We start from the raw sequence: 14,264 nt of genomic DNA, 5'->3' as shown, positions 1-14,264 counted from the left end.
TTTACAAGGTATTTTGTAAGTTACACGTTTATCACTGCGAGGACTGTTTCTAACTAATATTTATCCAAGAGTATTTTCGTAATTATCAGTCATTAGTTATAAACAGACATTATCAGTCGTAATTGACTAATTAGAAACATACGCATTTTTTCAGATCATTTCCTGTTTCGACAACCAGCGAGTACTATGAAGTCTAAAATGTGAGTTTGGTTGTGTATTAAGTGTTTTTCAACTTACTTATCAATAGTGAAGAACGTTAATTCAACGTCGATCAACGTTTTCGAAAACGTTGATTCAAAATCAATATTATCTCGATAATGCTGATTGAACGTTATTTGAGCCTGAGCTTCTATTTACCTGGGCTCTAGGAGACTCGAACCGTGGACCCTACGTGTGTGAGTTCGAAGCTCTTTTATTTGAGCCAGTTTTGCCCACAGGGAGAGAAAAACGGGAGAGATTACAGGAGAAAACGAGAGGGAGAATGGAAGGGATGGAAAATGGGAAACAGGGAGGTTGAATGGTAGACAGCGCAAGAGTAGGAGGGTGAATGAGAGAGAGAGAGAGTTTTTAATTTTAATTCTTTTGAGTGATAGAGATGTGAATGCATGAGAGTGCCTTCTCGTTTTTACTTTGTATAACTATTTAACTTACTCTATATTTTATTCCTTCGCAATGTATCACAGCTCTTCGCATGTGAGAGTATAGAGTTATTTGAGGCACAAGATGGGGTCATCTTTCCAGTTACAAAGTCTGGACAGTAATTCGTCAACATCGTGAGAAACAATCCAGTTTCCAATCCAAAGCTAGTACAATGGTTCCAAAGAACCAATGCACTAGCTACACTAAGGGCAAATTGGGCTTTAGGGTAGGAAGTAGGCTCAGGGCATTAACATGCTAACCGGCAGAACAAAGACTTTTTCTTGATGAAATGACGAACAGGTCTCAGGTGGGGTCTTGACTCTAAACTTTGTCCCTCTGTGCTCCTGTCAGTCTGTCTTTCTTTGTGTCTGGTTTTCACTCCTGTCTCTTTCTCATGACAGAAATGAAGAGAAAAACTGTATGTGGAATTTTTTCAGTGGCCTTCAGAACTGGGGCCCTCTAAAGGATCAATCATGACTTATAAAAGAGAATGATCTTCGTTCAGTTTACATACTTTTTTGTTTTAAGAGTTTATTGCAAATTCAGAGTTATTAAAATTCGAGAGCATTATCTAAGAAAAATTGAAATATTAGTCTTTTATTTACATTTTGTGCCAGAAACAGTTCTTGAATGAGAGGAGATCAAGGGAAGCAATGAGGGATAATTTTCGCGCTCAACCCTCGGTTTGATGAAAGACACAAATTAACTGTAAGATGAAGCAATTGTTGGAACTATTGGATAACCTTCAAGACACATACTAACTATAAGCTGAAGCAGCAGTGTGAACTCTTAGACTACCTCAAGACACTATAACTTAAGATGCACATCAGTGAGTACATTCAAACTTTAATAATCAGAGACTTGAGAACACAACTGCCGTTTCTGTTTCAAAGTAAATACTTTACATCATTTCATCTCCCTTTCTTCTCTTTACGATGTTGCCCACTTTCTTCTTACTACAGTCCCATCACACCTTACGGTATTCTTTTCCATTCTCTGATATACACCTTCACCCCCCCTCTCTCTCTCTCTCTCTCTCTCTCTCTCTCTCTCTCTCTCTCTCTCTCTCTCTCTCTCTCTCCCCCTCTCTCTCTCTCTCTCTCTCTCTCTCTCTCTCTCTCTCTCTCTCTCTCTCTCTCTCTCTCTCTCTCTCTCTCTCTCTCTCTCTCTCTCTCTCTCTCTCTCTCTCTCTCTCTCCATCCTTACCCTCATTCTCCCTTCTTCATTCTTCCTAACTCTCGTTCTCTCTTCCCTCCCTCTTCCTCGGCCTTCCTCCCTCCTGTCCTTGCTTTCCATTCCACTCTTACCCTCTCGTTAATTCCACTTGCGCAGGGAGAGTAATTGCGTTATGGGATTGAAGTGGTGAAGCAGTTAGGGTGAAATGTGGTGTCCTTGACCCTCGACACCTCACACTGACCTTTCACCCTATATTGTTGTGGGTGTTGTATTATTTGTGTGATGATGAGGGTGTTGTGTGTTGGGGTGAGTGTTGGGTTGTCTTTGTGTATATTCACCTACTTGTACTCATCTAGTTTTGGTTGCGGGAGTTGAGTTTCGGCTCTTTGGTCCCTAAGTTTATCTTCATCACTTTGCACTTGCTCGAGTTAAACTCTAGTAGCCACTCGTTGGACCATTCCTTCAGTCTGTGCAGGTCATTTTGTAGCCACTTGCTGTCCTTCTCTTTGTGTGTTGTGTTGTGTGTGTTGGGGTGTATTGTGTTGCGTGGTGTGTCGAGTTGTGTGTGTGTGTGTGTGTGTGTTTGTTTGAATTCACCTAGTTGAACTCACCTAGTTGTGGTTGCGGGGTTCAACTTTGGCTCTTTGGTCCCGCCTCTCAACCGTCAATCAACTGATGTACAAATTTCTGATCTTACTGGGCTCTGTCATATCTACATTTGAAACTGTGTATGAAGTCAGCCATCACCACATCACTTCCTAGTGCATTCCATGTTTTAACTACTCTGACACTGAAAAAGTTCTTTCTAATATCTCTGTGGTCCATTTGGGTACTCAGCTTCCACCTGTGTCCCCTTGTGCGTGTACCACCCTTGTTAAATAATCCATCCTTGTCTACCCTGTCAATTTCGCTGAGAATTTTGTATGTGGTGATCATGTCTCCCCTAGCTCTTCTGTCTACCAGCAACGTGAGGTGCAGTTCATGTAGTCTGTCCTCATAACTCCTGCCTCTTAGTTCTGTGACTAGCCTAGTGGCATACCTCTGAACTTTTCCAGCTTCGTCTTTTGCTTGACTAGATACGGGCTCCATACTGGGGCTGCATACTCCAGGATTGGCCTTACATATGTAGTATACAAGGTTCTGAAGGATTCCTTACGCAGGTTTCTGATAGCAGTTCTGATGTTAGCCAGCCTCGCATAGGCCGCTGATGTTATTATTTTAATGTGGTGCTTCGGGAGACAGGTTTGGCATTATATCAACTCCTAGATCTTTCTCTCTGTCCGTTTCGTGAAGGACTTCATCTCCCATTCGGTATCCAGTGACTGGCCTCCTAGTTCCTCTTCCAAGTTTCATTACCTTACATATACTTGGGTTGAACTTTAAAAGCCATTTGTCGGACCATTCCTTCAGTTTGTCTAGGTCATCTTGTAGGCTCATACTATCCTCCTCTGTCTTGATCCTCCTCATAATTTTTGTATCATCAGCAAACATCGAGAGGAACGAGTCAATTCCTTCTGGGAGATCATATACGAATTTCAGAAACAGTATAGGTCCAAGGACTGATCCCTGTAGGATCCACTGGTGACTCCCCTCCACTCCGAGACCTCACCCCTCACGGTGACTCGCTGTGTCCTGTTACTTAGGTACTCTCTTCTCCAGTTGAATACCTTCCCTTTCACTCCTGCCTGCATCTCCAGTTTGTGCACTAGTCTCTTATGTGGAACTGTGTCAAATCAATTCTGGCAGTCCAGGAGTATGCAGTCTGCCCAGCCTTCTCTCTCTCTTGCCTGATTTTCGTTGCCTGGTCATAGAACTCAATTAATCCTGTTAGGCATGATTTGCCATCTCTGAACCCATGCTGGTGTTGTGTTACAAATGTGTGTGTGTGTGTGTGTGTGTGTGTGTGTGTGTGTGTGTGTGTGTGTGTGTGTGTGTGTGTGTGTGTGTGTGTGTGTGTACTCACCTAGTTGTACTCACCTAGTTGTGTTTGCGGGGGTTGAGCTCTGGCTCTTTGGTCCCGCCTCTCAACCGTCAATCAACAGGTGTACAGATTCCTGAGCCTATCGGGCTCTGTCATATCTACACTTGAAACTGTGTATGGAGTGAGCCTCCACCACATCACCCCCTAATGCATTCCATTTGTCAACCACTCTGACACTAAAAAAGTTCTTTCTAATATCTCTGTGGCTCATTTGGGCACTCAGTTTCGACCTGTGTCCCCTTGTGCGTGTTCCCCTTGTGTTAAATAGACTGTCTTTATCTACCCTATCAATTCCCTTCAGAATCTTGAATGTGGTGATCATGTCCCCCCTAACTCTTCTGTCTTCCAGCGAAGTGAGGTTTAATTCCCGTAGTCTCTCCTCGTAGCTCATACCTCTCAGCTCGGGTACTAGTCTGGTGGCAAACCTTTGAACCTTTTCCAGTTTAGTCTTATCCTTGACTAGATATGGACTCCATGCTGGGGCTGCATACTCCAGGATTGGCCTGGCATATGTGGTATACAAAGTTCTGAATGATGCTTTACACAAATTTCTGAATGCCGTTCGTATGTTGGCCAGCCTGGCATATGCCGCTGATGTTATCCGCTTGATATGTGCTGCAGGAGACAGGTCTGGCGTGATATCAACCCCCAAGTCTTTTTCCTTCTCTGACTCCTGAAGAATTTCCTCTCCCAGATGATACCTTGTATCTGGCCTCCTGCTCCCTACACCTATCTTCATTACATTACATTTGGTTGGGTTAAACTCTAACAACCATTTGTTCGACCATTCCTTCAGCTTGTCTAGGTCTTCTTGAAGCCTCAAACAGTCCTCTTCTGTTTTAATCCTTCTCATAATTTTAGCATCGTCCGCAAACATTGAGAGAAATGAATCGATACCCTCCGGGAGATCATTTACATATATCAGAAACAAGATAGGACCGAGTACAGAGCCCTGTGGGACTCCACTGGTGACTTCACGCCAATCGGAGGTCTCACCCCTCACTGTAACTCTCTGCTTCCTATTGCTTATTGCCCTCAGTGTGTGTGTGTGTGTGTGTGTGTGTGTGTGTGTGTGTGTGTGTGTGTGTGTGTGTGTGTGTGTGTGTGTGTGTGTGTGTGTGTGTGTGTGTGTGTGTGTGTGTGTGTGTGTGTGTGTGTGTGTGTGTGTGTGTGTGTGTGTGTGTGTGTGTGTATGTGTGTTTTTGTGTGTGTTTTTGTGTGTATGTGTGTTTTTGTGTGTGTTTGTGTGTGTGTGTTTGTCTGTGCGTGTGTGTGAGTGTTGTGATGTGTTGTGTTGCTTTATAAATACATTCACATGTTGCACATATTTTTTTACATGTATGCAGTTATTAAAGTCAAGAACCCTCTTAGGATAAAGCCTTAGGAATGATACTCCATCCAAAATCTGACCAGGTTCATATGTAATTACCATTCTGAAAGAGTGATGTATATTCATTAACTACTATATTAATAAGTAAGAATAAATCAAAGAAATTATTTATGAATCTGTCGATGGATAACATGTAAAATTACTTGAACAATGGTTGTAAAGCATTAAGGAATGGGTTTCTAAAAGTTTTAGTGAATGTGACTGTAGAAGGTGTAAAACATCAACTGTTGATGTAGTAACATCATATGGTGTACCTGCTTCGTCAGTTGGTGCAACATTACTTAAAAGTGAATGAACATCAATAGGTGTACCAACATCATCAATATGTGTCACATCATCATCAATAAGTCTCACAACATCGTCAATAGATGTAGTAACAAAATTAACCCACCAGTGGGTGTATCACCAGTAGCACTAGGTGTATCACCTGTAGCACTAGCTGTATCACCAGTAGCACTAGGTGAACCACCAGTAGCACTAGGTGAACCACCAGTAGCACTAGGTGTATCACCTGTAGCACTAGCTGTATCACCAGTAGCACTAGGTGTACCACCAGTAGCACTAGGTGTACCACCTGTAGCACTAGGTGTATCACCAGTAGCACTAGGTGAACCACCAGTAGCACTAGGTGTATCACCTGTAGCACTAGCTGTATCACCAGTAGCACTAGGTGTACCACCAGTAGCACTAGGTGTACCACCTGTAGCACTAGGTGTATCACCAGTAGCACTAGGTGCATCACCAGTAGCACTCGCTGTATCACCAGTAGCACTAGGTGTATCACCAGTAGCACTAGGTGTATCACCAGTAGCACTAGGTGTATCACCTGTAGCACTAGGTGTATCACCAGTAGCACTAGGTGTACCACCAGTAGCACTAGGTGTACCACCTGTAGCAGTAGGTGTACCACCTGTAGCACTAGCTGTATCACCAGTAGCACTAGCTGTATCACCAGTAGCACTAGGTGTACCACCAGTAGCACTAGGTGTACCACCAGTAGCACTAGGTGTACCACCAGTAGCACTCGCTGTATCACCAGTAGCACTAGGTGTATCACCAGTAGCACTAGGTGTACCACCTGTAGCACTAGGTGTATCACCAGTAGCACTCGCTGTATCACCAGTAGCACTCGCTGTATCACCAGTAGCACTAGGTGTATCACCTGTAGCACTAGCTGTATCACCAGTAGCACTAGGTGTACCACCAGTAGCACTAGGTGTACCACCTGTAGCACTAGGTGTATCACCAGTAGCACTAGGTGAACCACCAGTAGCACTAGGTGTACCACCTGTAGCACTAGCTGTATCACCAGTAGCACTAGCTGTATCACCAGTAGCACTAGGTGTACCACCAGTAGCACTAGCTGTATCACCAGTAGCACTAGGTGTACCACCAGTAGCACTCGCTGTATCACCAGTAGCACTAGGTGTATCACCAGTAGCACTAGGTGTACCACCTGTAGCACTAGGTGTATCACCAGTAGCACTAGGTGTATCACCAGTAGCACTAGGTGTATCACCAGTAGCACTAGGTGTATCACCAGTAGCACTAGGTGTATCACCAGTAGCACTAGGTGTATCACCAGTAGCACTAGGTGTACCACCTGTAGCAGTAGGTGTATCACCAGTAGCACTAGGTGTATCACCAGTAGCACTAGGTGTACCACCAGTAGCACTAGGTGTACCACCAGTAGCACTAGGTGTACCACCAGTAGCACTAGGTGTACCACCAGTAGCACTAGGTGTATCACCAGTAGCACTAGGTGTACCACCAGTAGCACTAGGTGTACCACCTGTAGCACTAGGTGTACCACCAGTAGCACTAGCTGTATCACCAGTAGCACTAGGTGTACCACCAGTAGCACTAGGTGTACCACCAGTAGCACTAGGTGTATCACCTGTAGCACTAGGTGTACCACCAGTAGCACTAGGTGTATCACCAGTAGCACTAGGTGTATCACCAGTAGCACTAGGTGTATCACCAGTAGCACTAGGTGTATCACCAGTAGCACTAGGTGTACCACCTGTAGCACTAGGTGTATCACCTGTAGCACTAGATGTATCACCAGTAGCACTAGATGTATCACCAGTAGCACTAGGTGTACCACCAGTAGCAGTAGGTGAACCACCAGTAGCACTAGGTGAACCACCAGTAGCACTAGCTGTATTACCAGTAGCACTAGGTGTATCACCAGTAGCACTAGATGTATCACCAGTAGCACTAGGTGTATCACCAGTAGCACTAGGTGTATCACCAGTAGCACTAGGTGTATCACCAGTAGCACTAGCTGTATCACCAGTAGCACTAGGTGAACCACCAGTAGCACTATAGGTGTATCACCAGTAGCACTAGATGTATCACCAGTAGCACTAGGTGTACCACCAGTAGCACTAGGTGTACCACCTGTAGCACTAGGTGTATCACCAGTAGCACTAGGTGCATCACCAGTAGCACTCGCTGTATCACCAGTAGCACTAGGTGTACCACCAGTAGCACTAGGTGTACCACCTGTAGCACTAGGTGTATTACCAGTAGCACTAGGTGTACCACCAGTAGCACTATAGGTGTATCACCAGTAGCACTAGATGTATCACCAGTAGCACTAGGTGTATCACCAGTAGCACTAGGTGTACCACCTGTAGCAGTAGGTGTATCACCAGTAGCACTAGGTGTACCACCAGTAGCACTAGGTGTATCACCAGTAGCACTAGGTGTACCACCAGTAGCACTAGGTGTACCACCAGTAGCACTAGGTGTATCACCAGTAGTACTAGGTGATACACTAGTAGCACTAGGAGATTCCTCACCCTGTACTAGAAGTATCCACAGCCTACGCTAGGTGTATTCACAGGCTGCACTAGGAGTACCCACAGCCAACACTAGGAGTACCCACAGCCTGCACTAGAAGTACCCACAGCCTGCACTAGGAGTACCCACACCCTGCACTAGAAGTACCCACAGCCTGCACTAGGAGTACCCACAGCCTGCACTAGAAGTACCCACAGCCTGCACTAGGAGTACCCACAGCCTGCACTAGGAGTACCCACAGCCTGCACTAGGAGTACCCACAGCCTGCACTAGGAGTACCCACAGCCTGCACTAGGAGTACCCACAGCCTGCACTAGGAGTACCCACAGCCTGCACTAGGAGTTCGACCAAGAATTATTCACCCGACAAACTGTTATAGTTGACGTAGGGAACACGCCCAAACAAATGAATGGTCCATCTGAGGGCTGAGTCCTCTACAGTCACCGATGATTATCGTCACCCTTTGTGAGGGGCATGAAGCCAGTTAGGCTTATATAGGAGGGAGAGTGAGTGGACCGGGGTCCAGGCGGGAGAGTGGACCGGGGTCCAGGATGAGGGAGAGTGGACCGGGGTCCAGGATGAGGGAGAGTGGACCGAGGTCCAGGATGAGGGAGAGTGGACCGGGGTCCAGGATGAGGGAGAGTGGACCTGGGTCCTGGAAGAGGGAGAGTGGACCAGGGTCCTGGAGGGAGAGTGGACCGGGGTCCTGGAAGAGGGAGAGTAGACCGGGGTCCTGGAAGAGGGAGAGTAGACCGGGGTCCTGGAAGAGGGAGAGTAGACCGGGGTCCTGGAAGAGGGAGAGTAGACCGGGGTCCTGGAAGAGGGAGAGTAGACCGGGGTCCTGGAAGAGGGAGAGTCTTATGACTTTCTCCAGACATACAACCCGTCCCCTCTCCCTTAACATACAAACAGCAACAAACATCAAACAATCAACCCCTCCTATCCTCCGCAGCCATTCATAAACAAACACAAACACACACACACTCTCCCTCACAAAACGGCACAACACAAACATTTTTATTTGTTTATCTCAGATGTCAACAAATTTAATTTCTATCAAACATTTTCTTCCATCTGAAACAAGTGTTTGTTCTTTATTTACCACAACTTATCGTCTTTTATCACAATGTATCACCATTTGTTCGGTCTAACTAATACCATCGACGTTATCGAGTGCTCGTACATTTATCTGCTATCAAACGGTGTTAATATTTCTTTCATCTTTCTCTATTATGCCTCGTTATTTATCACTGGCTACTGTGCACATCTTCCATGTTGTCTGTAAATTGTGTTGAGGTGAGAAAAATGTTTTGTTAGGAGCACCACAGGTGCGGCTTCCCACACTGGCGTCCGGCGCGGTGTTGGAGGGGTGGAGAGGGTACTGTGTGTGGGTGTGGCCAGCACTGTGTGGGGGTGTGGCCAGCACTGTGTGGGGGTGTGGTCAGCACTGTGTGGGGGTGTGGCCAGCACTGTGTGGGGGTGTGGTCAGCACTGTGTGGGGGTGTGGCCAGCACTGTGTGGGGGTGTGGTCAGCACTGTGTGGGGGTGTGGCCAGCACTGTGTGGGGGTGTGGCTAGCACTGTGTGGGGTGTGGCCAGCACTGTGTGGGGGTGTGGCCAGCACTGTGTGGGGGTGTGGCCAGCACTGTGTGGGGTGTGGCCAGCACTGTGTGGGGGTGTGGTCAGCACTGTGTGGGGGTGTGGTCAGCACTGTGTGGGGGTGTGGCCAGCACTGTGTGGGGGTGTGGCCAGCACTGTGTGGAGGTGTGGCCAGCACTGTGTGGGGGTGTGGTCAGCACTGTGTGGGGGTGTGGTCAGCACTGTGTGGGGGTGTGGCCAGCACTGTGTGGGGTGTGGCCAGCACTGTGTGGGGGTGTGGTCAGCACTGTGTGGGGGTGTGGTCAGCACTGTGTGGGGGTGTGGCCAGCACTGTGTGGGGGTGTGGCCAGCACTGTGTGGAGGTGTGGCCAGCACTGTGTGGGGGTGTGGCCAGCACTGTGTGGGGTTGCTAGTCAGATACTCACCACCAGTCACCTCACAGTTACTCACCACCAGTCACCTCACAGTTACTCATTACCAGTCACCTCACAGTTACTCACCACTAGTCTCCTCACAGATACTCACCACCAGTCACCTCACAGTTACTCACCACCAGTCACCTTACAGTTACTCACCACCAGTCACCTCATAGTTCCCTCCAGCCCACTCAATCACTCACCACCAATCATTTCCCAGTTATTCACCGCGTGTCACATTCCATCAGTCGCGTCCCTCCAGTGCAGTCCCTTACTCACATTGCTCCATTCACTTGCCAAAGGTCATGACTCCCCCGGTCCTCCCTACCAGTCACTCCTAAACAGTCAGACAGCTCAGGTGCGCTCGCTGACAGCCGCCGTAAATATCAATTGTGATCCACGCTTCTCTCAGTTAATGAATAACAAAAATGCTGGTCGTTTTTCGCAGATTCATTTCTCTAGAGAATATATGACAAATTTATTCACATTTTCCCTTTCATTAACAATATAAAATAAACTAATCCATAGCACCAACTGCGCAAGTTGCCTTTACTTTGGTTTTCAATTCGGATGAAAATTGAACAGAAATAACACATTGAAAACACCACTGAGGTACACTTAACAGATGGAAAGTAGTTTATTTTGCAAGTCAAATCGGCAATAAATTTGCGCGATATTTATGGTCAATTTCAAATGACACCGAACTGTTCTGCCGTTGAATATTATTTCATCGGATTGAAATATATTGAGATTAAAGCCGTACTTTTTGTCCCTGTAATCACACTGGCTGTGCTGGGCAAGTAGTGAATAATATATTTATATATATATATATATATATATATATATATATATATATATATATATATATATATATATATATATATATATATATATATATATGGGTCCCCCTTCGATGTATATCTTGTAACCATCAAATGCATAATAAAGCACAAAAAATAAAAAAGGAAGGGGGTGGTAGGAGAAAAGCACGCGTGGTTTCCTCCGAGGCTATGGGTCCCCCTTCTTCCAGCTAGAGGTGGTACTCCCTTCCTATATAATTATATATATATATATATATATATATATATATATATATATATATATATATATATATATCTATATATATATGTATTGGTAGCAGTCTTTCTTGGTAACATATATTGTGGAATATGACCGAAAAGGTAAGAATAATAATTCTAACACGAATTTTATCAATATTTCTTATGTTTTTCTTCACTCTTGAGGGTAATTGAAATAACAACTCTCAAAAAATGTCGTCAACATACCTGCAGTATATGGCCGGTTTCAAGTTCATGTCGACTAAGACTTTTTGCTCGATGGTACCCATGTAGAAGTTTGCAAACAAGACACCTAGGGGAGAACCCATGGCGACCCCATCTACTTGCTTATACATGTGCCCATCCGGGCTCAAGAAGGGTGCCTCTTTAGTACAAGCTTGGAGTAGTTTCCTTAGAATATTCTCTGGTATGTCAAGAGGAGTACAGGCTGGATCACGATACACTCTGTCGGCTAACATCCCGATTGTCTCGTCCACAGGTACGTTGGTGAACAGTGATTCTACGTCCAACGAGGCTCTTATCCCTGTGGCCCGTGTGCCCCGCAGTAAGTCAACAAATTCCTTTGGAGACTTCAGTCTGAAGGCGCAAGGAACATAAGGAGTCAGCAGGCCGTTGAGTCGCTTCGCCAGTCTGTACGTGGGTGTGGGTATCTGGCTAATGATTGGCCGAAGTGGGTTTCCAGGCTTGTGTGTCTTGACATTTCCATACGCATATCCAGGTTTATATTCCCCAATAATTTTTGGCAGGTGGAGTCCTGATTTCTTGGCGTTCACAGTTTCGATCAGTTTGTTGACCTTTGCTTTCAATTCGGCTGTAGTGTCCTTCGTTACATACGAAGGACACTACAGACTTCGTTATGTCCTCTTGACATAACGTTAAAATAAACGTAGATATATGAACGAACCTAACCAACCCTACCCAACCTAACCTAACCTCTCTTTATAGGTTTGGTTAGGTTAGGTAGCCGAAAAAGTTTAGGTAGGATAGGTTAGGTAGGTTAGGTAGTCGAAAAACAATTAATTCATGAAAACGTGGCTTATTAGGCAAATCGGGCCTTGCATAGTAGGCAGAGAAGTGCGTTCTGGCTACTAGGTACGACATATATAAATATATCAACGTACCTTCTTGTAAACAAATTTATAAATAAATATATATATATATGTCGTACCTAGTAGCCAGAACTTACTTCTCAGCCTACTATTCAAAGCCCGATTTGCCTAATAAGCCAAGTTTTCCTGAATTAATATATTTTCTCTAATTTTTTTCTTATGAAATGATAAAGCAACCCTTTTCTCTATGTATGAGGTCAATTTTTTTTATTGGAGTTAAAATTAACGTAGATATATGACCGAACCTAACCAACCCTACCTAACCTAACCTATATTTATAGGTAAGGTTAGGTTAGGTAGCCAAAAAAAGCTAGGTTAGGTTAGGTTAGGTAGGTTAGGTAGACGAAAAAACATTAATTCATGAAAACTTGGCTTATTAGGCAAATCGGGCCTTGAATAGTAGGCTGAGAAGTGCTTTCTGACTATTAGGTACGACATATATATATATATATATATATATATATATATATATATGTCGTACCTAGTAGCCAGAACTCACTTCTCAGCCTACTATTCAAGGCCCGATTTGCCTAATAAGCCAAGTTTTCCTGAATTAATATATTTACTATAATTTTTTTCTTATGAAATGATAAAGCAACCCTTTTCTCTATGTATGAGGTCAATTTTTTTTATTGGAGTTAAAATTAACGTAGATATATGACCGAACCTAACCAGCCGTACCTAACCTAACCTAACCTATATTTATAGGTAAGGTTAGGTTAGGTAGCCAAAAAAAGCTAGGTTAGGTTAGGTTAGGTAGGTTAGGTAGACGAAAAAACATTAATTCATGAAAACTTGGCTTATTAGGCAAATCGGGCCTTGAATAGTAGGCTGAGAAGTGCGTTCTGGCTATTAGGTACGACATATATATATATATATATATATATATATATATATATATATATATATATATATATATATATATATATATATATGTCGTACCTAGTAGCCAGAACGCACTTTTCAGCCTACTATACAAGGCCCGATTTGCCTAATAAGCCAAGTTTTCCTGAATTAATATATTTTCTCTAATTTTTTTCTTATGAAATGATAAAGCTACCCATTTCATTACGTATGAGGTCAATTTTTTTTAATTCGAGTTAAAATTAACATAGATATATGACCGAACCCAACCAACCCTACCTAACCTAACCTATCTTTATAGGTTAGGTTAGGTTAGGTAGCCGAAAAAGTTAGGTTAGGTTAGGTTAGGTAGGTTAGGTAGTCGAAAAATAATGAATTCATGAAAACTTGGCTTATTAGGCAAATCGAGCCTTGCATAGTAGGCAGAGAAGTGCGTTCTGGCTACTAGGTACGACATATACATATATATATTCTTTGGACAACACCCACCAGTGGGCCTCGAACCCAGAAAGCACAACTACCTTCCAGTAGCTGCCATAACTAGTACGCCTTAACCCACTATACCATCAGACCCTACAAAAGAAGTAGAGACTTCGAGATATATATACACCTCAAATATCTCCACTTCCCAAGGGCACTAGACAAGTGAGAGGTTACTATACGTTTTTCATCAAGCCACTGTTAATGTGATAGAACTCGTGTCCATGCTAATGGACTCGTGTCCAGCATGGACACGAGTCCATTAGCATAACCTCTCACTTGTCTAGTGCCCTCGGGAAGTGGAGATATTTGAGGTGTATATATATCTCGAAGTCTCTACTTCTTTTGTAGGGTCTGATGGTGTGGTGGGTTAAGGCGTACTAGTTATGGCGGCTACTGGAAGGTAGTTGTGCTTTCTGGATTCGAGGCCCACTGGTGGGTGTTGTCCAAAGATTGTTAATCTTCACTTGTGGTTTATGCAAGTATAGGCATATATATATATATATATATATATATATATATATATATATATATATATATATATATATATATATATATATATATATATATATATATATATATATAGGGGTACCACCACTGGTTTAATTAAAGGGACCCACATCCTCGAAGAAGAAAATAAATAGTGTTCAGAGAAGACCTTGTGGATTCTCACTGAATACTTTAATCTTTTCCTCTCCTACCACCCCTATTATTTTTTTTTTAT

At 44.0% G+C, this 14,264-nt stretch overlaps 1 protein-coding gene across 1 annotated transcript in view; it reads right to left on the bottom strand.

The window, feature by feature from the left end:
• LOC138363276 (autotransporter adhesin BpaC-like) overlaps positions 1-14,264 on the bottom strand; it is a 123,501-nt gene that overhangs the window by 73,218 nt on the left and 36,019 nt on the right. Inside the window, exons 2-4 of the mRNA XM_069322286.1 lie at positions 8,511-8,835; positions 7,760-7,999; positions 5,578-7,473 (exon numbers count right to left, since the gene is read on the bottom strand). Coding sequence (XP_069178387.1) covers positions 5,578-7,473; positions 7,760-7,999; positions 8,511-8,835 — 2,461 coding nt within the window. The remainder of the gene's footprint in view (positions 1-5,577; positions 7,474-7,759; positions 8,000-8,510; positions 8,836-14,264) is intronic.

The sequence above is a fragment of the Procambarus clarkii genome, chromosome 10 (assembly GCF_040958095.1).
Source record: "Procambarus clarkii isolate CNS0578487 chromosome 10, FALCON_Pclarkii_2.0, whole genome shotgun sequence".
In the NCBI taxonomy this organism is placed as follows: Eukaryota; Metazoa; Arthropoda; class Malacostraca; order Decapoda; family Cambaridae; genus Procambarus; species Procambarus clarkii.
This window is presented reverse-complemented; position numbering and strand designations above follow the sequence as displayed.